General features: G+C 41.2%; 1 protein-coding gene across 1 annotated transcript; it reads left to right on the forward strand.

Annotated features, from left to right (window-relative positions):
- The first annotated feature begins 555 nt into the window (after positions 1–555).
- On the forward strand, positions 556–26,745 carry LOC136491817 (uncharacterized). Its single transcript, XM_066488045.1, has 8 exons — positions 556–1,317; positions 8,557–8,817; positions 8,904–8,928; positions 9,145–9,275; positions 9,517–9,624; positions 26,340–26,398; positions 26,505–26,597; positions 26,691–26,745. Exons 1-8 carry the CDS (start codon positions 556–558, stop codon positions 26,743–26,745), a joined length of 1,494 nt encoding a protein of 497 aa, XP_066344142.1.
- Positions 26,746–27,871: the final 1,126 nt, after the last annotated feature.

Consider the following 27,871-nt stretch of genomic DNA (forward strand, 5'->3'; position numbering starts at 1 on the left):
TGCCACGCATGCCAAACCAGTTCTATGACGATTAGTTTTCATCATAGATCTATCCTATTCTATGATGATTTTCTAGAATCATCATAGAATTGCAAGAATGACGTGACTTCTATGATGAACCATTTTTCATCATAGATTCATCATAAAACTGAAATTATGATGAATTTGGCTCCTTTTGTGATGAAAACTGATCATCATAGAAGTGGATATTTCTAGTAGCAAGTTGTACATTCTCAAGGATAAGTTGACAAGCTTCAACATGAAAGATAATGAGAGCATTCCGGAGATGTTTCATAGAATGCAAGTAATTATCAATGATCTCAAAAGTTTGGATGAGAAAGTACAAGATGATGATTTCTCTCATCGGTTCTTGATGTGAATACCTCCAAGGTTTGAAACATTGAGATTGATCATCATAAGAGGAGGATTGAAGGACATAACCCCTAATCAAGTACTAGGTGATGTCATGACACAAGAGACATACCACGTGGAAAGGGAGGGGTTGACCAAGATGATAAGAAGGACGGGGACAAGAAGAAAAAGTGTGTAGCATTTATGGCTATCACATCATCCAAGAGCAAGGGCAAAGCAAAGAAAGAAGAATCAAGTGATGATGAAGAAGCTAGTGACTTTGACATGGAATCCATGGCTCTATTTGTGAAAAACTTTGGCAAATTCATGAAGAAGAAGGGCTACAAATCAAGAAAGAGAAGAGATAATTTCAAGAGCAAAGATAAAGTGAGAAGGTGCTTTAGATGCAAGAGCAAGGATCACATCTTGGCAGATTGTCCATACAATAGTGATAGTGAAGATGAGAAGAAGAAAGAGGAGAAGAAGAAAAAGGAGAAGAAAATGTTCTTCAAGAAGAAGGGTGGCTCTTATGTGGTGACTTGGGATAGTGATGCTTCTTCAGATAGTGATGAGTCTAGTGATGATGAGAAGGCATCCAAGAAAAAGGCACACGCAAGTATCTCCATCAACAACAAGCCTTCTCTCTTTGACACACCACCATGCTTCATTGCTAAGTCCTCTAAGGTAAAATATGATGAAAGTAATGGTGATGATTGTAAAAGTGATGATTGTAGGAGTGAAGATGATGATGAGAAGTACTCCAAGGAGGTACTCATGGACATGATGGAACAAGCTCATGAATGTCTTGAGCTAAAGAGGAAGGAGTGCAAAGACTTGCGCAAGAAATGCAAATCCCTTGAGCAAGCCTTTGATGAGAGGCTAATGGAAGCCCATCAGAAGCTTGGCAAAGCTCACTCTAAGCTTGAAAAGGTTCCCTCCTCTCTCCAAGAGCAAGACAAGCATAAGGTTTTTGTATCATGTGACGTGGGCTTGACTTGTGATATTATTGATGAATCTTTCTACAAGCCTATTATTGTTGCTCCTACTAACCCTTCTTGTAACACTACTACTTCCACCAATCTACTAGTGATGGTTTCACTTGTGATGCCTCACTAATGGTTGAGAATAAGACTCTAAAGAAGAAAGTCAATGAGCCCACTCGCACCTTAGGCAAGGCCTATGGTGGTGAGGACCACTTGCTTATGTGCTTTGGTAGCCAAAGAGCATCATCTACAAAGAGAGATTGGGCTATACCCCCAAGAAAGGCAAGGCGGCCTTTGCTCCTCATAAGACTAGTTTTGTGAAGAACAATGATCATTATTGCTATAGTTGCAAGCAAGTTGGTCACAAGGAGCATGATTGCAAGAACAAGAAATCACATGCTAATGTATTCTCAATTAAGTTTGATTCTTGTTATTTGCTTACCAAGGGTGACAATGGTGTGAAGGCTAAGTTCATTGGTACATCCTTGTTGGGCCCAAAGAAGAAGGCCATTTGGGAACCAAAGAGCTTAGTGACTAACCTTCAAGGACCCAAGCAAGTTTGGGTACCTAAAAAGAATTGATCTTCTTTTGTAGGTTAATTACAAAGTCGAAGGAAGGCATTGGGTGCTTGATAGTGGGTGCAGACAACACATGACCGGTGATTTAAGAATGTTCAATTCAATCAACACCAATGATAGCAATGGTTATGATAGTATAATATTTGGTGACAATGGCAAAGGCAATGTCAAAGGGCATGGTAAGATTCCAATATCCAATGACTTGAGCATTTCCAATATGCTACTAGTAGAGAGCTTGAACTTCAACCTATTGTCGGTAGCTCAACTTTGTGATCTTGGTTTCAAGTGTATATTTGGTGTGGATGATATAGAGATCATAAGTGTAGATGGCTCTAACTTGATATTCAAAGGATTTAGATATGCGAATCTATATTTGGTTGATTTCAATGCTAGTGAAACTCATTTGTCAACATGTTTGCTCACTAAGTCTAGCATGGGTTGGTTATGGCATAGAAGGCTTGGTCATGTTGGAATGAAAAAACTAAACAAATTGATTAAGCATGATCTAGTAAGAGGCTTGAAAGATGTCACTTTTGAGAAGGATAAGTTGTGTAGTGCATGTCAAGCTAGAAAACAAGTTGGTAGCACACATCCTAAGAAGAGCATCATGAGCACATCTAGAGCATTTGAGTTATTGCACATGGATTTGTTTGGGCCAACAACATATACTAGCACTGGTGGAAACATATGGATTTGTGTTAGTGGATGACACTAGATATACATGGGTATTCTTTCTTGTTGATAAGAGTGATTGTAGGGTCGAGATGGCGGACTAGAGGAGGTGAATAATCCTTTCTAAAATTAATTGCACTGGCTAACCGAAACAAATGTGGAATTAAATATATCAGTCTAGCCAAGACTACACCCCTCTATCTAAGTTATCAAGCACCTTAAAAGATCCTAAACAAGCAACTAAGGTGCCCAGGCTAGCTAGAGCTTACCTAACCAATTCTAGGAGCAAGGTCACAAAAACCTATGCCGCTAGTACTTCAAGCATCAAGGAGCTCCTACACATGCTAGTAGCATAAGAATAAAGCTCCTAAGCTCACTAGCAATGCTCAATAACAAGGCTACATAAGCCAAATTAGAGAGCTCAAATTACTTAGCTATATAAGCTAAGCAAGGCAACTAATTTACTACAAAAGTAAAGTAGTTATACAAGGGAGCTACTTCTATGCTACACAAGCAAGAAGGTAACTAGCAAGCTACACAAGCTAACTAATTACAAGAGCAACTACACAAGCATAATATATGAAATGTAAATACAAGCTTGTGTAAAGGGGAATGCAAACCAATGGAAAGACAAGGAAGACACGATGATTTTTATCCCGAGGTTCACTTGGTTGCCACCAAGCTAGTCCCCGTTGAGACAAGATCCAAGGTTACTTCCAGTCCTCTTGCTAGTGGTGACCCACAAGTCACACTCTCTCATGTAGAGTGCTTACCACAAGCTCTAGCACTTTGACACGGCTGGACCACTTGTCACCCTTCATGTCTCGCTCTACTAGAGTTGCTCTTCGCGGCTCCCGTGGAGCGAGCACAATGCCCCTCATAAATCCTTCTTTGGAGCACCGCACAATATTCTTTGCGTGCTTCAACAGAGACTACCACCAAGCCATCTAGGAGGTGGCAACCTCCAAGAGTAACAAGCACCACCGGCTTGCAACTCGATCACTTAGTGCCACTCGATGCAATCTCACAATGCAATGCACTAGAATCACTCACTCGCAATGGATTCGCACTTCTCGCAAGCACAAGTGAGTTAGAGGCTTCTCAAACCAAGCACACACAAGGGCAACACATCCCCAAGGTGCTCAACCTCAGCCAAGCCTGAATTCAACCTCTATTTATAGCCCCCAAGCCAAATAGAGCTGTTGGAGCCTTGGAACACATTTCTGTGTGGTCACCGGACAACAACATGCGGGCACCGGACAAGGGGTGGCGGTGCCCCAATGGTCGAATTTCAATGGATGTTTCAAACTATCCATTGGACAAGTGGGCACTGGATAAGGGGTGGCGGTGCCCCCATGGCACCCAAAATGCGTTTTCGCCCCTCTGTGGAAAAATATGGCAGTGTCAGGCACCAGACAGTCCGGTGACCATGGCAGTGCCACCTTCAGCTCAAACTTGATTTTCACCACCTCAAGCTTGTAGAGAATTTTATTAGCTTTCCAAAAAGTCCTAGATCATCTAAATCGGAGTTCAGAGCTAAGAGTTATGCCCAAAATACAAAAGGGTTATGCTGCTGAAATAGGCATGTTGCAGGGGGTGACGGTGCACCATGCAATGGGTGGTGGTGCACCACCCTAGGGGTGGCGGTGCCACCGCCCTAGGGTGTCCCATGCACACCGAAAAGGGTGGTGCCACCCTCTAGGCTGGGCTGTGCATTGGCCACGAGTTTGGTTGCGTTTTTCGACCCTCGGACAACCCAAACTTGATCTTTTCTTCTCCTTTTCTTCTCCAGCTTCACCAAGTTGATCCAAATTAACTCCAACAACTTCTCCTTTGCAAATGTGCCAACACCACCAAGTGTACAACATCATGTGCTAGTGTGTTAGCATTTTCACAATCATTTTCCAAAGGATTAGTCACTCAAATCACCACGTCATTCGATCCTAGCAACGATGCAAAGTTAGATCACTCGAGTGGCACTAGATCACCGATATACAAACAAGTTTGCCCCTCTTAATAGTACAGCCATCTATCCTAAACCCTGTCATAAACTTCTCTACACACTTATGACTAGTGAAATGAAATGCCCTATAAGTTATACCTTTTCCTTGCGCATTATATTCCATCTTCTCCAATGTTGATGCAAGACATGCACCAACAATATCACAAATGATATGATCCACTTCATATCATCACATAACCTTATTGGTTCATCGATCTTGACCTCACTTGCTATTCACCGTTGCCTCCGTCCATTGGCGTCAAGTCTTGCGCTCAAGCTTCACCGCCACATGGTCCATTGCTCCAAAGCCTCCAACTTGCCCTTCACGCTTGCAACCGGTCCATCAAGCCAAGTCTTGTCTTGATCTTCTCCACCTTAGTCACATGACTCCATGTCATGTTTCATATGTAGTGAGCTCCTTCATCACATGTGTGAGCCTAGCAACAAATCAAAGCCATCTTCAACGTCATGGCATGAGTTGCTCACACAAGTGTACCTATGGACTAATCACATGTGTATCTCACAATTTAAACACATTAGTCCATCTAGGTTGTCACTCAATTATCAAAACCAAACTAGGGACCTTTTAGTGATGTGTTTGATATATTCAAGACATTCATCAAGAGAATACACAATGAATTTGAAACAACTATCAAGAAAATAAGAAGTGACAATGGTAGTGAGTTCAAGAATACTAGAATTGATGAGTTATGTGATGAGTTTGGTATTAGGCATCAATTCTCAGCCAAGTACACTCCACAATCAAATGGCCTTGTTGAGAGGAAGAGATCTTTGATTGACATGGCAAGATCAATGCTAACTGAGTACAATTGTTGACACAAAATGTGACGTACTGTGCCTCACACACAGCAAGCCAAAAAGCGTGGCTTCAATTGGGTTCCCGGGTGTTTCGTGATCTGGAAGCGTGCCAGTCAGTTTGACCTGAAAACTAACAAGGGATAAAACAATTAAATGTCAAACCGGAACATGTCGGGTAATACCGGACAGTTCCACATGTACGGCCCTGAAGCCACTTACAACGACATACGGCTATAGAGAGCTGTCTGCCAACAAATTCATAAACCATTCAGCTAATCGTAAGGTAAATGCACGTAAAAACCTAATTGCCGAATGCATGTGCATAGGAAGACACGTTTGAACAAGTGAAATTAATTATGAGTTAATGCATAACCAAGCTCGGCAATCCAACCGAATTGGGATCCATGAAGAAGGAACGTACAAATAAAAGCGATTAAACTAAACTAAAACCTGCATCTGCCGCACGATACCTAGTTTCGTTAAAGCTTAAACGTGATTAACATGCATGAACCCGCAACATGTGACAATCTAGATTAAGACAATTCGGCCACTATGAGCATGTTATCTATTTTGCAAGGGTAATATAAGAATAGACAATGATTGTTGAAGCACGAGTAAAACCACAAGAGAAAGAAGTCCGAACAATATCAATCTAGATTGGGCAGAAGTGTGTTACAAATATATAAGAGGTTTAAAACATGCAACACTGGATAACTTAATGAATCTATTTAGATTTGCCATATCTAATATAGAGCCGATAACTATCTCGCCTTCACTAAGCATATGAGTAAATGCCTGCCGCACGGTATCTACTCATAAACGAAGCATAAGCAAAGACTTCTTGATTGTCAAGCAAAGATCCGCCGCACGACCATTGAAAACAAACAAGACTGCTTGCACCATGTCTAAATCCACCGCATGATACTAAACATGATAACAAGGTTGTCGGAACTTACGGAGGTCGACGGATCGATGATTCCTCTCGAAGAACTCGACGACACGACAAGAGGACTCGAAAGTTGGCACGGGGCCGGTTGTATTGATTTGGTTGTGAACCCTTCTTACAATGGTCGAGGGTCAACATTTATACCCTAGACAAAATGTGAGTCCTAAAGGACTACGATTTACAAAGGAACTTCTAAACAAACTTGGAAACTTACGATTCCTTACCCTAAACTTATAGATTCCTTTATTAATACAACTCTCATCTTTCCGATCGGTCTTGCCTGCCATCTTCTGTTTTCCCGAATGGAGTTACCGCCTTCCAGAATAACCGACCGCACAAGCATTTAGCCGACCGCTTGCGTTGTTTGCCGAACACCCTTCTTCCCGCATGTGGGTCTACCTGTCATCTTCCAGAATCGACCAAAATCCAGTGTTAACACATGCCCCCTCAATTTCGGGATAAAAGTTGTTTTATTCTGAAATTGACCACAAGCTCTTTCATCCTCCTAGGTCATCACCGTTCAAAACCGCAGCCGCTGCCCAAAAATTCAAGCTTTCAGCGCAACCTCGGACCTCCTTCCAATCTTCAATGGCGACCCAGGACGAAATTCCAGAGGTAAACTTCATTTATATTCGGCAACTTTCATCTCATCCTTCCGCTCCTCTTTTGATTTACTCCCCTCTGATTTCAATCATCTTCTAAAGGAGTACAAGAGCCAGATTTTGATCCCTTATGCTGCCAACCCCGACTCCTATTTCCTCAGCCCAATGGGAAATCCTGACCCTTCTGAAATCATTGAGAAGGAAACCCAAAGAATTCCTTTCAAGTCTGGGATTACCTCACCAAACCGATGGCCAAACACATTCAAGAATTGGCCATTTCCCCCAATCACCGGATGGCGTAACTGGTACAGGAGAATGTTGGAGAAGAGCAGCAGCCACTGGGAAAGTCAGGACATCAGTCATTGTCTGGAGTTATCTTTAGCAGAGACACCCAGGAATGATTCCCTTCTGATAGCAGCTTCTCACTTTTGGTCTGACGCCACCAATGCCTTTATCTTTGGTCATGGTATTATGACCATCACTCTAGCCGACGTATTCATGATGACTGGTTTGAATGTGTCATTGCCAGTATATCCTTATAAGTACAAGAGCAAGAGTAATCAAAGAGCCGTCAGTTCTGGATGTGGATGGATCAAACATATCCAGAACTATATGAATGCATCTGGCACCGTTTCTGACAAAGAGTTGAAAGCCTTCATGAATATGTGGCTATGCAGATTCATCTTCTGTGGAAAATCCAATGAACCAACCCTGAATCACATGGTAATGGCTGAAGACTTAGCTGCAGGCACCCAGATCCCATTAGGCAAATATCTTTTAGGGTTTGCTTATCATATGATGCATCAGATCACCCTTCAGATGCGCCACGGTGGAGAAATTTCTTGTGTAAATGGTCCCTGGTGGCTAATTCAAATGTGGCTCCAACTATATATGCATCAGATAACCCCTGTGAGCCTCTTCAACCTAAGTTTCCCCTCAGTTAACTATGCTGAAGGCAGCACAGCAAAGGTTAAGGCTTGTCAGACTTATGGGGAAGCAGCAGCATCTATAAGCATTGATATAGACATTGGTCATCTCTTCAAGCTATTTTTCAAAGGATTCGGCAATGTGCTCTGGTTTCCTTACAGAGAGAATGAAGATCTGACTTTGCCCTGCAAGTTTAGCTATGAAATTGGTTGTTCAGGCCAAGAATCCACAGAGATTTTCAACTCCTTTATCAAACCTTGCACTTTGCCAGCTGAATTTCATCATGGGAGATTAGTACAATCCACCTATGAATTCTATTATCCAAACATGGTGGCCAGACAATTAGGATGCGGCCAACTGCCTCCAAAATTCCTCTTCTCAACAATCATAAAATCAAGGGAAGTACTAACAGAAGGAATGAAAGCCAAGAAGGTCTTTGAATTAGGATGGGAATTACCAATATACGAACCATCTCCATTTGGGCTAATAGATGCTGCTCACCCTCTCTTTGTCTCTTGGTGGCAAGAATGGCATGCTCATATCTTCAATATATCAGTTCATTCTTTATGCAAAAACTTGCAACCCGATTTTGCTTCTGACAGTGAGGTAATTTCACTATACCCATCATTTCTTGTTCTTGAATCCATTTCTTATTTTAACATCTGGTCATGCACAGGATCTTGAGTTTACTCCCCCTGCCAAAGCAATTCAGTACTATCTGGCTGGCCCCAAACCTGCTCTGGGGTTTGATGCTCCAAACTTAAAGGAATTCATGAAAACTTCTGCAATTTTGGATTTAGCACCTCTAAAGGCACTCATGAGAACTCTTGCTACTTTAACTGCTGCATCTTCTAGAGGAAAAAGCAAAAGGAAAACACCTGAAAGTTTCCTCTTACCCAAGAAACCAAGGACCAAGAAAGCCAGATCATCCCTTAAGGCATGAACCTTTTGTTTTCTTATCAGTTCAACCATCTTATTTAGTAGTAAGCCTGACTACCTCTACACTCACTTCTTCCATTGCAGCCACAAGTCGAAATTCCCATACTGGGTAATACCTCAGCGCCTGCAGAACCAACCCCTGAAGTTTCTACTGAAGATGAAGAAATCCATGATAGCGAAACTTCAGAGACCCATGAAGCTGAAGGTTCAAAGGCTCATAAACCTGATGAGACTATAGGTAACACTGTTCAACCAATTCTCCTCTCCTTTCTCTTTAACAACATCTATCTCGTATGCTCATTATCATTTACTTTACTGAGAATAGATGAGATCTTAGATGAACTGGCAAGGGAAACTTCTCCTGATCAATCTCCAGACCCATCTCTTCTGAACCTTCAATCAAGTCCTCCAGCAAGCCAGGGTATAACCCATCCTGATGACCAATCAGCCCAACAGGTAATGCCTTGTCCCATACTATATTTTAGCAAAATTACCCAATCGGCTAACACCTTCTTTCTTCCTCTTTGTCTAGAAGAACATCACTAAACCGACCACCAGTTACTCCTTCTCTATTGAGGACTACATTATTGAGAAAGGTGAAGAGATCACTTCTCATCAAACTTTATCACTGGAGAATCAGGCTCGACTAAAAGAAGTGATTATTCTGCTGAATAAGGATACCATTAGTCTGGTTCAGGATGCAGACCAGATAAAAGACCTCCTTGAACTCATTGATCAAGATATCCCTTCTGCTCTCAAGGCTCCCCTGGAATCTGCAGCCCGTCTTGATGATCACTTTGCTATGGTGAGAAGGGCAACCAAGAACATATCTTCGAGGGCCGCTCTGCAGAAGGATAGATCTTTGAAAAAGCTGGAGATTAAAGATCTTCACTCTCATATCCAGACTACGAGAAATTCCTTGGCAACCTTGGAGCCTGAACTGAAATCCATGGAGGATGAAAAAATCAGACTAGAAGCTCAACTAGCCGAACTGAATGCCAAAATTCAGTCTCACAGGGCCCATATAGCCAATCTGCCGAAGAACATAGAAGCAACTTCACTAAAGATAGCTTCGACCATCAAAGAAGACCAGCAGATCAAAAATAAGTTATCCAGCATCCAGAGTTCTGAAGATGAAGATCAAAAAGTGCTAGATAATGTTAGCCGAATCAGGACCGAGGCCATAGAAGCAATCAATCATCTTCTGAACCAGTAGACATTAGACTTGTAATAAACTTTAAGTGTGATACCCTTTTTTCCTTGATTAAACAACTTTATGTTCACTTATTTTCATTCGTTCGGAAAAAAGCAATCGGCCATTTTCCCTTAAATTACTCGATTAGAATGTAGCCGATTGTCTCCATTCTTCCGATAACCGAACGAATCCAATCCAAATACTGTGAGGGTATAGCCGAACAATGTTGGCTCCAATAAATCATGGAGATATTCAAGCGATGTTCGACTTAACTCAGGCCTGGCCCAGTCCAGTAACGGCCCAGCCGAAAGGGAACAAACCTACTCCGCCGTTCGGGATTCTCGCCCCACAACCCCGTGGAATTCGCCACGATCTTTCGCTTCGGCTTATAAATAGACCTTTCCATTGGCCTTCATCACTATCTTTGCCTCAGCGTTCTCACATCCGTCTCTTCCACTTCCTTCATTCAATTCATTCCAGAAGGAAACCCTAACCTCCACCAAAGCAAATGACAAACAGTGGCAACCGTGGCAAGCGTCCTGCCGACGGAGAGGCTGAAGGAAGCAGAGCGTCACGCTGCTGGCGTCGTGGGTATGATTCGGTTCTTTGCCCCCTTTGCAATCTCCTCGTTCATCTATTAATTCCGATTTCCCCTTCCTCATTCATCAGGATAAGAGTCATCAGCTCCAGCCAATACCATCTCCTTCCTCCAGTGTCGGCAACTCAACCGGGAACTCCATCATCCGGCTCCTCCGGATCTTCCAGCTCCTCAAGCTCTTACCATTCCAACCCTTGGGGTTCGGCAGAGCCAGCAGATGCACACCATCCATACTCTCACGAGGAGGCGCTCAAGTTTCGCCAGGAGAGGGACGAAGCCCGGGAGGAGCTAGGCGACGTATCCAAGAAGTTCGGCATCGATCAAGCCGAATGGGAGGATCAGCGGAAACAATTCTGCGACGCCATCACCGGTTTGATATCCTCACTTAGTTTTATCATCTTGACTTCCTTTGCTTGCCGACCCATTTCTTCTTTCATGCCCAGCTCTTTCCGCGGAGAATGACCGCTTGAAGATGGCGGCGAACAAGATTGCCGACAAGGTGAATGCTCAGGGGGAGACATCCGAGGCACGCCTTGATGCTGTGGACGACCGCATTGATCAGGCCGTCATCCAAGGTGTGCACCTCGGCGCTTCTCTCGGGCTGGCGGCAATGACCTCCCAAACCAACGAGGACTACTCCTCCCAGCCAGTTGGCTTCGTTGGAGGACGCCCGGACGAAGTCGACGACATCGATGAGCGTCTGGAGGCCTACGACGATCATGCTGCTGCCCTTGCCGAAATCACAAACCCCCAATCCGTCCTCAACAAGTTATTTGAGGAGTAGTTTGTATTAGGATGAACTTTATAAATAATCTCGTCTTTTGGAATAATATTTACTTCTTTGATTCTTTTCGGTAAAATTCCACTTGCGACTGTCAGAAAAAATGCTGAAAACAACCCAGTTTCAGAAAAACATTTTTTGTGCTAGAGGCGATGCAAACTGCATCGGCTATTTTGTGCTAAAGGCGATATGAATGATATCGGCTATTCTCAGTCTTGTATCTGATTTTTAGGCTAAAGGCAATTTTTTCCTTGTCGTTTTTCTGATCTACATTCACGAACCAACCTCAACACTGGGATAGTATTTCTTAATAAATCTTCCATTGATAGCTCTGGTAAACTCTTCCCCAAATAAAGTCTTCAATATGTATGCATTGCCAGGTACACACTCTACTATTCGGAAAGGACCTTCCCAATTTGGAGACCATTTGCCGAATGCTCTATCCTTTGTTCCAACCGGCAATACAGTTTTCCACACCAAATCTCCTTTTGCGAATTGCTTCAGCCTAACCCTTTTGTTATAATACTTGGCGACGCGTAATTTATTTTTCTCAATATTTTCTAATGCCTTAAGACGAATCAAATGTAAATCTTCCAACTCATCCATCATCAGATTCTTATAGTTTTCTTCTGCTAATTCTTTCTGTAAAATAACTCGCCTTGATCCTGACCGCAGTTCCCATGGTAACACAGCATGATGTCCATAAACCAGTTCATAGGGAGACGTTTGAGTGGACCCATGACAAGCCATTCGGTAAGCCCACAATGCTTCATTAAGAACCAAGTGCCATTTCCTTGGTTTTTCATCAATCTTCTTCTGGATAATTTTAATCATAATCTTATTTGATGCTTCTGCCTGACCATTAGCTTGTGCATAATAGGGAGAAGAATTATACAACTTAATCCCCATACTTTTGGCAAAGTCACAGAATTCTGAAGAAGTAAATTGAGTTCCTTGATCAGTTGTTATAGTCTGAGGAATCCCAAATCTATAAACTATATGTTCCTTAACAAAACTGATCATATTCTCTGACGTTACCTTCTTCAAAGGGATAGCTTCAACCCACTTGGTAAAATAATCCGTGGCCAAGAGTACAAATTTGTGTCCCTTACTAGAAGGAGGATTGATCTGACCAATTAAATCTATACCCCATCCTCTGAACGACCAAGGCTTGATTATAGGATTCATAGCAGACGCTGGAACCTTTTGAATATTGCTGAATTTCTGACAATTGTGACACCCTTTGTAATATTCAAAACAATCTTCCAACATAGTTGGCCAAAAATAATCAGTTCTCCTAATTATCCACTTCATCCGATAAGCTGACTGATGTGCACCACACAATCCTTCGTGAACCTCATACATCACTTTCTTGGCTTCTTCTTGACTTAAGCATTTGAGCAATACTCCATCGATGGACTTGTAATATAACTGATCATCAAGAAACACAAATTTGAGAGCTTTGTACCTGAGTTTTCGGGAAACCTTTTGAGATGGATTTTTCAGATAATTGGTAACTTCGTATCTCCAATCACCATCTACTTGATCAGTATTTAAAACATCTTCTTCTATAGCAAAAATCTCCCGATTCTCTCGATATCCAGAAGCAGCTTGAGCTAACTTATTTGCTTCTTCATTGCACTCTCTAGGGACATGATGCAAGGTTACTACCAGAAAATTCTTCAAAAGTTCTCTACATTCCTCATAATATTCTCTTAACACATTATTCTTGCATTCATACTGACCATTCAATTGATTAATCACCAACTCAGAATCCCCAAAGATTTCGACAGCAGCGGCCTTTACTTCTATAAGAAGCCGAAGCCCTCTAATCAATGCTTCATACTCTGCCTGATTATTAGTAACATGAAATTCAATAGGAACCGCGTATTCAAAAGTCTTTCCTTGTGGGGAAATGAAGAGAATACCAGCACCACCACCTTTGTTACAAGATGATCCATCGAAGAACAAAGCCCAAGGCACAATGCTTACCACTTCAACAGAAAGATCCCGATGTTGGGTAATAAAATCGGCAATAATTTGACCCTTTACCGCCTTTGCCGATTCATATCTTAAATTAAATTCCGACAACGCTAAAATCCATTTGCCAATTCTTCCATTCAAAATCGGCATTGATAACATATGCTTGATTACATCAAAACTAGAAACCACCACGCATTCGGAATTCAACAAATAGTGCCAAGATTTGGTACATGAGTAATATACACATAAGCAAAGTTTTTCTACAGCCGAATACCTTGTTTCCGGGTCTAACAACTTTCGGCTAAGATAAGCTATGACTCTTTCTTTTCCTTCAAACTTTTGCATAAGGGCCGATCCTATCGTTAGGCTATCGGCCGCCACATACAACTTAAAAGGCTTGTCAAGTTGTGGAGGTACTAGCACAGGTGGTGCTTTCATATATTGTTTGATCTCATCAAAAGCCTTTTGTTGTATGTCACCCCATACAAATTTTTGATCTTTCTTGAGCTTCAATAAAGGGGAAAAGGGTAAAACTCTTTCTGAAAGATTGGATATGAATCTTCTTACAAAGTTGATTTTGCCTAACAATGATTGCAATTCTGTGAGATTAGTTGGCGGCACAACTTTGTCTATTGCTTCCATGCTCTTCTTACCAACTTCAATTCCTCCTTTATGAACTAAAAATCCCAAAAACTCACCAGCCGAAACTCCAAAGGCACATTTGTTTGGATTCATCTTCAAGCCATGCTTTCTTGTGCACTCCAGAGTCTTTCTTAAATCGGCTAAATGTCTTTCATGATTTCTAGACTTGACTACTACATCATCGATGTAGATTTCTACAATCTTGCCGATCAGCTCGTGAAAAATATAATTCATAGCTCTTTGATAAGTTGCACCGGCATTCTTTAACCCAAACGTCATGACTATCCACTCGAACAAACCAATATGACCAGGACATCTGAAAGCTGTTTTCGAAATATCTTCTATTGCCATAAAAATTTGGTTATAGCCAGTATTACCATCCATAAAACTAATGACCTCATAACCTGCTGCTGCATCTACCAGCAAATCGGCAACTGGCATTGGGTAACCATCCATGGGAGTTGCCTTATTAAGATTTCTGAAATCTATACAAACTCTCATTTTTCCATTTTTCTTGTATACCGGTACTATATTTGAAATCCACTCTGCATACTTGCATGGCCGAATGAAGTTTGCTTCTATTAATCTTTCAACTTCCTTCTTTACATTGGCTAATACCTCCTCTTTGTATATCTTCCGTGGAGGTTGTTTGTAAGGACGAAATCCAGGTTTAATGGGTAATCGATGCTCAACAATGGAACGATCCAATCCAGGCATTTCCGTATAATTCCAAGCAAAACAATCTTTAAACTCTTTCAACAGGTTTATCAACTTTGATTTATATTCTGGGTCTAACTTTGCACTAATATACATCGGTCTTGGCTTAGAATCATCACCAACATCAATTTCTTCCAATTTATCAGCCGACATAAAACCACGTCCCAACTTTCCTTTGTTGCCATCGACAGGATTTCCCATTAAAAATTACTATGAGAGCCGACTGCTTGGATCGGCTGTTGGTCCTCGCTGAAAACATTCACAGGACCTTCTTTCCACACTTTTCCGGAGAAACAATCAACGCCTTCATATTCCCAATAGGTAGACTCTGTAGCAGCAACACTTACCGAATCATCAGCATGTACAATTTCAACATCATCTCCAATCCATTGAATGAGAATTTGATGCATGGTTGAAGGAATGCAGCAATTAGCATGGATCCAATCTCTGCCCAAGAGTAGACTATATGCCCCCTTGCCATCAATGACAAAAAAGGTAGTAATCAGAGTTTTCGATCCAATGGTCAACTCGACATGGATAGCACCTCGGGTATCGGAAGGATTGCCAGCAAAGTCTCTGAGCACCATGTCAGTTTTCAACAATTCTTCATTAGTCATCCCAATTTTCCTGAAGGTAGTATAAGGCATGATATTGATAGCAGCCCCTCCATCGACAAACATCTTAGTTAAAGGCTTGCCATTGACATATCCCTTTAAATAGAGTGGTCTCAAGTGACGATTCTTGATTGGTTTATCAAAAACAGCCTGCTGTGTTAATACAAGCTGAGCCATCAAATCCTGACATTCACTTTCATCAAAATCAGAGTACACCTCTTCTTGGACATCTTGGCTTTCGGGAGCTATAAACTCTGATGGGAGGAAGAAAGCCATGCAAGCATTAGCCGAAGGACCACATCCATCAGGCTTCTTTTTAGGACGCCATATTTGCTTTGTTTCGGCAACTTCCAATTCCAGCTCCCTATTCCTCAACCGTTGCACTCTTCTTTTCTGACTTTTCCTCAGGCCTAGAGGACACCACTGTCCTTTTTGCCATACATATTTATAGATGTCAGCTTCCTCATCATGCACTCTATTATGAATCCAACCCGAACCTGCAACTCTTTTCCTTTGCTGATTCTCAAAGCCACCTATCTTTAAGCGCCGATCATCTTCAGGAACCTTTGTTCCAAGTCTTTCATAGACGGGACGGCGGTTGACTCGAGATTGCCTATACTCGGAGTACTGAACACTACACTCCGGACAATTATTTCTTGCAGGCAACCTCAAACCTTCATTCCAACAATGCCTAAAGAACGAACAACCCCAATGAGACTGCTCCTGTTCTGTCATGTATTTTTCTTGCTCCCTTCGGTATACTTCTTCCTCATACCTCCGGCGTTCTCCCATAAACCATTGCTTCTTACAGTATTCCTTCTCTTGTTCCCTCTGCCACTTGTTTAGCAAAATACGTGATGTAACTCTGGGTTCGGAAGTTTGACCTTTTTCGGTTCGGCTATTCTGAAACCGAATTCGTTGCTGCAGCTCTTTACTGGTGACTTGTCGATCCGGGTCAACAGCACCACTCTCCTTTGCTCTATCAGAAGTCAACACCTTCACCTTGCCTTTACCCTTGAGATCATTGGCAGAGACCATATTCACAGAGAAAGAAATCATATTTTGTGGAAAAGGTTGATCATCAATTTTCATCTTACCATCAAACCTCAAATGTCCCTCTTGGATAGCTCTCTGGATTCGTATTCTGAATACTCGGCAATCATTAATAGAATGAGAATTAGTGTTATGGAAACCACAATACTTTTTGTCTTTCACTCCTTCAGGACGTAGCATAGGATGTCCTTCTGGCAGCTTGATGCGCCCTTCCTTTATCAACAATGCAAAAAGTCTATCTGCCTTAGTAACATCAAAATCATAGGTCCCCTTTTGTTGCTTCAACCAGCGTTGACTAACTTGAGTGGGTTCCTTTGCCCAATTTAACTCAGCTGCAGCTATCTCATCTTCATCAATATACTCAGTCGCTTCATCCAGAAAACCTTGATACACCTCATTAGTGGCATTGTTCTTCTGAAAGCGATTATCTCTCCTAAATCCTTGGGCTTGGTTACTCATAGCTGCTAAACGCTGTGCAAGTTGGCCAAGATCATCAAACTCCAAACCGAACAACTTCTCCCTGATATTCGGTAACATTCCTGCTATAGCTATTCCAGGTAGTTGATCATCTGGTAAATTTAAAGAATAACACATATTCTTGGTCTCCCTAAATCTGCGAAGATATTCCAATGGTGTCTCATTTGTTCTCATCCTCAGACTCATGAGATCAACTAACTTCTTCTCATTAGTACCCGTATAGAAATATGAATGAAACTTCTGTTCTAGTTCTGCCCACGTACCAATGGAATGAGCTGGTAGAGACGTGAACCATGTGAAAGCTGGTCCTGTAAGAGACAAAGGAAAATATCGAATTCTCCAAGCTTCATCTGAAGCAGCTTCTCCAAGCTGCATTAAGTATCGACTGACGTGCTCTATGGTACTAGTATCATCTTGACCAGAAAACTTAGTTAAATCTGTCGGAGGCTTCACCCTTGGAGGTAACGCTACTCTGTTGTACCATTCTGGATAAGGAGACTTGTATGAATAGGATTAATTCTTTGGCTTCAAGCCGAACTGATTTTGCATCATATCGGCCATCCTGTGCATCAAAACATCAATGCCTGGATCCTGATTTCCTTGTACTTGCACTCCAGAAGGCAATCCTGAAACACTTCTATACCCTGGATTTGGCATAGCATTGATAGCACTGTAATCAGTAAATTCTTGATACCCATCACCATACATATTCTTTTGCAATCTGTTTGATATTGGAGAAACTCTATAAGCCGAAGGTGGCACTTCCCCTGTGGTACCAAATGTCACCTGGCCATAGGTGGGATGTGATTGCTTTTCAGTATGAGTCAATCCACCTATATTTGAAGGCGACGCTACTTCTTTTCCAACAGGCCTCTCTTGATGCTTTGGAACATTGAAAAGTGTCGGCCCATTGAGTGGTCCAACATTTTCTTCGAAGTATTTATCAACCATTGGACCAAAAGTACTGATCATGATTGCCCGAAAGGTATTCAGAAAAGCTGTGTGATGGTTTGTCATGGTTTCTCCCATGGCTTTATAGATCAGGGCTGCCATCTTCTGAGCATCTTCCTCTTCAGTGTAATCAGTTTGATGCGGAAGAAGAACCCTTGGCATTGACTGCTTTTGAAACACTTTATTGCTCTTGTTTTTGGAAAAAGACATCAAACACTTCCGTTGGTATTGCTCACATGCTTGTAGCACTAAATCCTTGTAATTATCTGGCAATTCTGCCATGCTTACGTCCAGAACATGATCATTGTTGATCTCAGATGCCATCTTGAACTAGCAGACTGTCCCACCGGGTGTGCCAAAAAGTGTGTTGACACAAAATGTGACGTACTGTGCCTCACACACAGCAAGCCGAAAAGCATGGCTTCAATTGGGTTCCCGGGTGTTTCGTGATCCGGAAGCGTGCCAGTCAGTTTGACCTGAAAACTAACAAGGGATAAAACAATTAAATGTCAAACCGGAACATGTCGGGTAATACCGGACAGTTCCACATGTACGGCCCTGAAGCCACTTACAACGACATACGGCTATAGAGAGCTGTCTGCCAACAAATTCATAAACCATTCAGCTAATCGTAAGGTAAATGCACGTAAAAACCTAATTGCCGAATGCATGTGCATAGGAAGACACGTTTGAACAAGTGAAATTAATTATGAGTTAATGCATAACCAAGCTCGGCAATCCAACCGAATTGGGATCCATGAAGAAGGAACGTACAAATAAAAGCGATTAAACTAAACTAAAACCTGCATCTACCGCACGATACCTAGTTTCGTTAAAGCTTAAACGTGATTAACATGCATGAACCCGCAACATGTGACAATCTAGATTAAGACAATTCGGCCACTATGAGCATGTTATCTATTTTGCAAGGGTAATATAAGAATAGACAATGATTGTTGAAGCACGAGTAAAACCACAAGAGAAAGAAGTCCGAACAATATCAATCTAGATTGGGCAGAAGTGTGTTACAAATATATAAGAGGTTTAAAACATGCAACACTGGATAACTTAATGAATCTATTTAGATTTGCCATATCTAATATAGAGCCGATAACTATCTCGCCTTCACTAAGCATATGAGTAAACGCCTGCCGCACGGTATCTACTCATAAACGAAGCATAAGCAAAGACTTCTTGATTGTCAAGCAAAGATCCGCCGCACGACCATTGAAAACAAACAAGACTGCTTGCACCATGTCTAAATCCACCGCATGATACTAAACATGATAACAAGGTTGTCGGAACTTACGGAGGTCGACGGATCGATGATTCCTCTCGAAGAACTCGACGACATGACAAGAGGACTCGAAAGTTGGCACGGGGCCGGTTGTATTGATTTGGTTGTGAACCCTTCTTACAATGGTCGAGGGTCAACATTTATACCCTAGACAAAATGTGAGTCCTAAAGGACTACGATTTACAAAGGAACTTCTAAACAAACTTGGAAACTTACGATTCCTTACCCTAAACTTATAGATTCCTTTATTAATACAACTCTCATCTTTCCGATCGGTCTTGCCTGCCATCTTCTGTTTTCCCGAATAGAGTTACCGCCTTCCAGAATAACCGACCGCACAAGCATTTAGCCGACCGCTTGCGTTGTTTGCCGAACACCCTTCTTCCCGCATGTGGGTCTACCTGTCATCTTCCAGAATCGACCAAAATCCAGTGTTAACAACAATGTTAGTCATTCATTTTTGGGCCAAAGCAATCAACACGGCTTGCTACTATAACCACCATCTCCATTGTCATCCAATGTTGGAGAAGACACCATATGAGCTCTTGAATGATAGAAATCCCAATATTGCATACTTTCGGGTGTTTGGTTGCAAATGCTACATATTAAAGAAAGGCACAAGATTGAGCAAATTTGAGAAGAAATATGATGAAGGCTTCTTGCTTGGTTACTCCACTACTAGCAAGGCTTATAGAGTTTGGAATTTAGCTAGTGGTACTCTTGAGGAGGTGCATGATGTTGAATTTGATGAAACCAATGCTACCCGAGAGGAAGATGAGAATCTAGATGATGTGAGAGGCACTCAATTGGTCAATGCAATGAAGAAGATGGACATTGGTGACATAAGGCCTAGAGAAGTGATAGAAGTTGAAGATGACAAAGATCAAATGCTCTCTAACTCAAATGTGCAAGCTAGTTGTTCTCATGATCAAAGTCAAGCTAGTGCAAGTGGTGGTCAAGTGCAAGATGAACAACAAGTGACTAGTTCATCATCTCAACCAAATGACCAACCAAGTGCAAGCAATCCAAGTTCAAGTGCTCCAACAAACCAATGTTGCAAGAGATCACCCATTGGACTCTATAATTGGAGATATTTCTATAGGTGTACAAACAAGAACAAGATTGGCATCATTTTGTGAACATTTCTCTTTTGTGTCATTCATTGAGCCAAAGAAGACAAATGAAGCTTTGAAGGATATTGATTGGGTCAATGCCATGCATGAAGAGCTAAACAACTTCACAAGAAATCAAGTATGAGAGTTAGTTGAGAGGCCTAAGGGACACAATGTGATTGGAACCAAATGGGTCTTTCATAACAAGCAAGATCAAGATGGGATAGTAGTAAGGAACAAAGCAAGATTAGTGGCTCAAGGTTACACTTAAGTAGAAGGTCTTGACTTTGGTGAAATATATGCCTTGGTTACAAAATTGAAAGCAATTAGGATCTTATTAGGCTATGCTTGTGCCCACAACATTAAGCTCTATCAAATGGATGTGAAGAGTGCATTCTTGAATGGCTACATCAACAAAGAAGTTTATGTTGAACAACCACCCAGTTTTGAAGATGACAAGAAGCCCAACCATGTTTATAAGTTGAAGAAGGCATTGTATGGCTTAAAGCAACCACCTAGAGCATGGTATGAGAGGTTGAGGGATTTCCTACTCTCTAAGGGATTTAAGATAGGCAAGGTTGACACCACTCTCTTCACTAAGAAGATAGGCAAGGACTTGTTTGTGTTGCAAATATATGTTGATGGCATTATCTTTGGATCAACCAATCAAGACTTTTGTGAAGAGTTTAGAAATATGATGGCAAATGAATTTGAGATGTCCATGATTGGAGAACTTAGTTACTTCCATGATTGGAGAGCTTAGTTACTTCCTTGGTCTTCAAATCAAGCAAATGAAGAATGGTACATTTGTGAGTCAAGGCAAGTACATCAAAGACATGTTCAAGAAGTTTGGAATGGATGATGCAAAGGCAATTAATACACCTATGGGGACAAATGGAAACTTGGATAGTGATGCAAGTGTAAATATGGTGGATCAAAAGATGTCTCGGTCTATGATTGAAAGCCTACTCTATATGACCGCATCAAGAACGGACGTGATGTTTAGTGTATGCATGTGTGCAAGATTTCAAGCCTCACCAAGAGAAAGTCATTTAAAGGCAACAAAGAGAATATTGAGGTACTTGAAGCATATAAAAAATGTTGGGTTGTGGTATCCCAAAGGAGCAAGATTTGAGTTAATTGGATATTTGGACTCCAATTATGCGGGATGCAAAGTTGAGAGGAAGAGCATTTCGGGTACATGTCAATTATTGGGGAGATCACTTGTGTCTTGGTCATTAAAGAAGCAAAATAGTGTAGCACTTTCAACCACCAAAACGGAGTACATTTCGGCTAGTAGTTGTTATGCTCAATTACTTTGGATAAAGGCCATCTTGAATGATTGTGGAATCAAGTTCAAACAAGTGCCATTGCTATGTGACAATGAGAGTGTTGTGAAGCTCATCAACAACCCGGTTCAACATTCAAGAACAAAGCACATAGATGTCTGTCATTATTTCATAAGAGATTATCAACAAAAAGAGAATATTTGCATTGAGAGTGTGGGCATGGATGATCAACTTACCGATATTTTCACCAAGCCACTTGATAAGAAGAGATTTTGCAAGCTAAGAAATGAATTGAACATGTTGGATTTCTCAAATATGTGTTGATGCACCCCCACTATATGACATGCCTCTCCTTCGAGCAAAGCAAGGTGAAATTGGTTGACATGTCATTCATTCTTTGCTAAGGACTTGTTTAGGGCATCTAGTCATTCCTCACATTTTATAGGCTCATTCATAAAAATCAAATGAATTTGATGTTTGTATGGTACCACTATTGCTTCTATGTTTGAAATGATCTAGTGGTAGCATATGACATGTTTGTGGCCTTGTGAACCTAGTGTTTAATCTAGAAAATGAGTTATAAGTGTTTAACTCAACATGGTCAAGATAACCCTTAAAATGAGGTATGAAGAAGCTTGTCTTTTGATCAAACCGAGTTAAATATCTTTTACAAGTGATCTAGATTGAACCAAATATGGAAAAATGATCCTCACTTAACATGGTTTCACCCTAACCTATCTAAATTTTTGAGCTCACCTTTTGTAGTCATTGATGACAAAGGGGGAGAGAAACAAAGATAAAAGTGATAGGGGGAGAGAAATGGACATAGGGGGAGAGATATGACAAAGGAAGGGGATCATTTAAAATTAGAAGCACACAAGTTGGGGGAGCAAGCTCATAAATTTGTATGTTGCATTTGTATGTGCATCACATATACTTGCTTGTATGGCACAAGTTCTTTAAATTTCTTATCCATGCTTGTGTGGTGTATGCTAGATTATAGGATTGATTGATGAGATGTAAAACTAGCATGCATAGGATGATAGTTAGATGTGCCTTGCATGTTCTACAAGAAGTACTAGAACCTTGATTATAATGTTGATCTCACGAGGTATGTAGTGTTTGTGTTTTGCAAGTGCTTTCTAACTAATCATGGTGCTAAGGATGGTATATTAGTGCACTCCGATTGGTATCACGCTTCAAAGGTTCATTCTTTACACCTTAGCATCATTTGGTAGACATTACTTCCCCATGATTTCTATTCATGCATATGTGCAAGCTTTCAAGTCCAAACTCTTAGCACATATGTAGGAGGAGCCAATGCTACCAATTCAGGTTTATGAAACTTATCCATATCCTTTACACATGGTAAAATGCTTGGGCAAGCAACATGAATCCAAAAAGATTTCATTGAATATCTTTGTGAAAAGGTTGTCATCAATTACCAAAAAAGGGGAGATTGAAAGCCCTAGTTTGGTTTTGGATAATTGATGAAACCTATGGACTAATCCTTGAGCTAAGTGTGTAGACAAGAGAGGATGGTCCTAAACCAAGTGGTAGTGCTAGATGATGGTCAAGGTGATGGTGGTGACCAAACTCGAAGATCAAGTGCTCCAACTTGGAAAAGAACAAAGAGAAAAACAAAAACAAGGTTGATCAAGGAAAAGGTATCAAATAGGTTTTTGTTTTGGCACTCAAGACACCATAGAGGGTGTGAGTGTATTTAGGATCGATAGTCGTACTATAAAGAGGGGAATTCTTTGGCTAAGCGGTTTATTGAGTGCCATTAGGTGACATGATTCTTGCATATGCATTAGGGACCTAGTGTGCTAACAATTAACCCTTGTAAAATGCGACCACACTAGCACACAAGTTCTATACATTGTGGTTAGCAACTTGGAAGCAAGGGTTAAGTGTTTGAGGAGATAGAAAAAGAAAAGGTGGCATGGGGTAGTGACCGAACGCTGGTCGCGGTGTGACCGGATGCGTCCGGTACTAAACCCTAAGTCTCGGTCAGCCTCGATGTTTTGATAGGATGCAGGGACCGGACGCAGGCCTGGCGTCCGGTTAGTGGTTCAAGAGAGGGTGCAGGGCTATTGTGCGACTGGACTCGGAAGGAGTTGGAGACTAGACGCACAGGGGACGCATCAGGTTAATGCAGACATACGCTGACGCAATCGATGAGTATGAGCAGTGAGAGGACCGAACTCTGGGCGTGTCCGGTCAGCTATGACCTGATGCGTTCGATCAAGAAAAACACGCTCTGGATGCTCTCTGTACTTGACTGGACCCTAAAGTGGCTAGAATCCAATCATGTGCACAGGCATGTCCGGTGCGTGGCTGACTTGCCCACGCTTTGGCGCCTAATGGTAAATTTGAATTGCGCGACATGGCAGACGCTGAGTGGCTTGAGGGCACGACCGAACGTAGGGGCTACGTCCGGCGCCCCTTCGATAGCCCAGCGGCTCTTTGAGTTCCAAAAGAAAACTTGGAAGCAAGGGTTAAGTGTTTGCTTAGGGCTCACTCTCTTGGAATTTTGACTTTCTTGACATCCTTGTGAGCCTAAGCAAACACCTCTCACTCATCTCCATTATTGATTCATCATCATAGTGAGATTGGGAGTGTTTCCTACTGCATTTGCTTGAGTGATTGCATCTAGTGGCACTTGGAGATCGTTGTAGCTGCGGATTTCTTGTTACTCTTGGTGGTTGCCGCCACCTAGATAGCTTGGAGCAGCGCAGGAGCATCGGCATGAGTTGGTGATTGTTCATGGCCGTCTCCGGTGATTGTGAGGGGTCTTGTGCCTTCCCCGACGGAGAGCCAAAAGGTAACTCTAGTGGATTACTCATGTCATTGAGTTACCCCATTTGTGGTAGGTTCTTGTGGCACCTAGTGAAGGCTTGGTGTGGTGCCAATTATCCACCGAACCACCGAGTGTAGGTCGACACAACGTGGACTAGCATGCCGGCAAGCTCGTGAACCTCAGGAGAAAATCGTGTGTCATCTTATGATTGGATTTCTCCTGGTGATTGATTGACATTCATATTATGATTGGTTCATTCCTCAATATGGCGGTATAATAATCCTATTCACTCTCTTACATTCTTGCAAACTAGTTGAGTAGCAAGCTCTTTAGTGTAGCTAGTTTTGGGAGCTTGCTTGCTAGTTTAGTTTCACCTAGTAGAGCTCTTTATTGTCGCTTGTTTGAGAGCTCTTAGTGAGTAGTGACTTAGCCTCTTGTGTGTCTAGAAATCATAGCAACTAGAATTGTTTGGATAGGTGCCTTGCAACCTATTATAGAGCTAGAGCAAAATTACATTACACCATTTAGTATATTAACCATTTGCTCTAGTGTATTTGTAGATATTTTTATAAGCTATTCATCCCCCTCTAGCCATTTAGGACCTTTTAGCCGTCTCAACCGGGCCTCCGCGAAGTGATTTCACTTAATTGTCATACTGCTCTCGCTCGATTTGGTGATTGGTAGTCACGGGATGCAAATCCCATGTGATTTGGTCATGTCTTACACGGGGGTACTAGAGACGCGTGATGTTTTGCAAGAAATCAAGTAATTTTTCTCAAGTCCACCACATTTCTTTTCTCTCTTGACTTGGTAGATGCCGGATGAAATACTCATGATATTCTTTCATGCCTCTCAGGGAGAGCTAGAGTACACCTGAGATTTGCAAAAAGGCACGTTATTTTACCAAAAATCTTAGATACTTATCCTGTATACAGATCAACAGAATGGTGCTTTACTGAACTTAATTAGTCCTCTACCCTGTTCAGGTTATACAAATTATGTTCTTGATGGACCTGCTTCAACTTAAGGAGTTTACCATTTCAGGTTAGCTGCGCCTAATAATGCAAAGATCTATTAATTGTTTCAAATCTGTGTGCTCTTGCCTTGTATGTTAAAAGATTTCAGCTACATGTGCGTTTGTAGGCCAATGATGCATTTGGAGACCGGAAGGAGGAAGGTGCTGCTGCAAGAAGATAAATTTGTGTTCTTTTCCTGATATGTAGTTAGGTTCCATTTTTTCCTCTATTAGAGCACAGGTGCTTTTAGTGCAGTAGTGCAACATTTTGAAAAGTTAATAAAATTCATAGACGGGGCTAAGAATGCCTTCGTGCTGTTATTAATTTCACCGATGAGATCAAATCATGCATAACTTGGTACAAATTTATTCTGTCCATGATTTGCAGTGTGACCTTCTGGAAACTGGTCATCTATGTATGTCCTGGTGTTTCTATTCTACATTTATAATTCATGACATTTTATTTGGCTTCTTTTAAATTTGCTGTTGAACAATGAATGCATGATTGTATATCATCTTCGACAAGATAAACAGTTTGTTTTATCGGATGGTGAAAATCTGTATAGTAGTGTTTTGTAGCCATGCTTTCTGATCTATTTCTTTAATTATCAGTGTACATGAATATTGTAGGGTGACTATTGCATCCTTGGAACAAAAGTGTTCAGTACAAACTAAAAAGTGACCATGTCCAGCAACTGCATTGGTGAGTGCAGGTATCATGTTAATCCATTTGAGCAGTCTATACAAAATACTGCAAAACCAAAATGGAAACAATTGTATAGTATTGAAAGGATCGTATCTTGATTGCCGAAGGCAGGGCTGTCCCGAGGATTTTGGGGGCCCTGTCCCAAAACCATATCTCTGCTAATGAAATAGGCATGCCATATTTCTACTCTTTGATGCATTAATACTGCCTAATACTGAGCCTTACCCATATGTTTGCATTGCATGGTGCACCTGTTGGTTCTTATGGGGTTTGCTTTTCTTTATCAGGTGAAGGAGCTGCTTGAAAAGCACAATCTTTGGCTCGGACGTCAGCAAGGATTGCTGAGGTGAGTCTTTGTGATCTAACTCATGGTGGATAGTCTTTTGTGATCTAACTTACGATGGATAGATATGATTTAGAACACATAAGCTGACTGAACCTTCGTGTTTCAGTTTGAAAGAGAGATTTCTGAATCTTCTAGCTCCTTTATGCGAAGCAAAGAACGCGTCTCTGAATTGGAGCAAAGGGTATCCTACATGGAAAAGGTAATTTCTCATGCAGATGATTGCAATATTACTGTTTCCATCTAATCTATTCTCTTTATATATTGGTGATTGAAGGAGTTGCGCTCAATACAGGATACTGCAGCTGCTAATGAACAACGTCTGGGTGCTGCTTTATGTCAGTATTTAACTGCGGCCTAGCGCCTAGAGATTCTCCACTCGCCTCCTGTTATCTCCTGATACGTATTCACCATTCTTATGGTTGAGAAAGACTTTTTGTCACATCTTAATTGTTAATATCTCATGATCATGTTTTGAAAATAATAACTTTATTTTTATTTATACAGGTGCTGCTTAGTTTAATACTTAAATTTTTTTCGTGCTAGCAGAATGGCTGCCTTTGTATAAAAATTGACTTTAATAACTGTAGGCAATTAGTATAATTCCATAAATGACTCAATTAGCAACAAATAGTACTTCTGTATGTTGTAGTTTTCAAAAGTTGTGCGGCGAGTACCACAGAGATCCTTTAAATCTCTTACTAGTGATCTACCACAAAGTTTAAGGAACATCTGGTTGTTTTGATGTGCATCTCTAAAATGCTGCCGTGCCATTAGCACGGACACTATACTAGTTTAAGAAAAGAGGGGCTGCGCGCGTTGCGTGATAGCAGTTGCGCGACCCGCTAAATAAACTTTGCGTTCCACTAAGTCTATTCCAACAAAAGGCCCGTGGATTCTGCTTTGTTCACACCACCAAAGAAGGTGACAGTCTACAAGTTCGACAACTGCATTAAACCTAAATAAATACATGATCTTACTGACGGTTTATAGCCATGGATCAAAAGCTATTTGAAACAGGTTTAATGCGTGGATAAGGAATAGCAATTTGATTTTCATATGAATTGGAAAGGAAAAAAATACCTAGATAAGGAATCCAAGTAAAACACAATTAAATTACACAAAATTTGAAGAAAACTATGAAAGGTTAATAGATTGACATGTTAAACCTAAATAAATTACCATCTAAATTATAATTAGTAAATAGGCTAAATTCAAAATTAAAATTTATAAAAAAATAGTAATTCGATTTGCATCACGAAAGCAGGGTCAACGAAGTGGAAGCCAGACCGTCAGCTTGAGTAACAACAAAAACATTGGTTGATGAAGTACCTAAATAAAAGTTAGTGTATTACTAAATGAAGTTTCTAAAACTCACATTTTTCACTCTCAAGGGCTAAAAACCACCATATTTGTTCTATAGATCCCGATTTCTAATGGCCTAGATCTATCAAAAAAATTATAGAAAAACAACAA

Source organism: Miscanthus floridulus, chromosome 11, assembly GCF_019320115.1.
Source record: "Miscanthus floridulus cultivar M001 chromosome 11, ASM1932011v1, whole genome shotgun sequence".
Lineage (NCBI taxonomy): Eukaryota > Viridiplantae > Streptophyta > Magnoliopsida > Poales > Poaceae > Miscanthus > Miscanthus floridulus.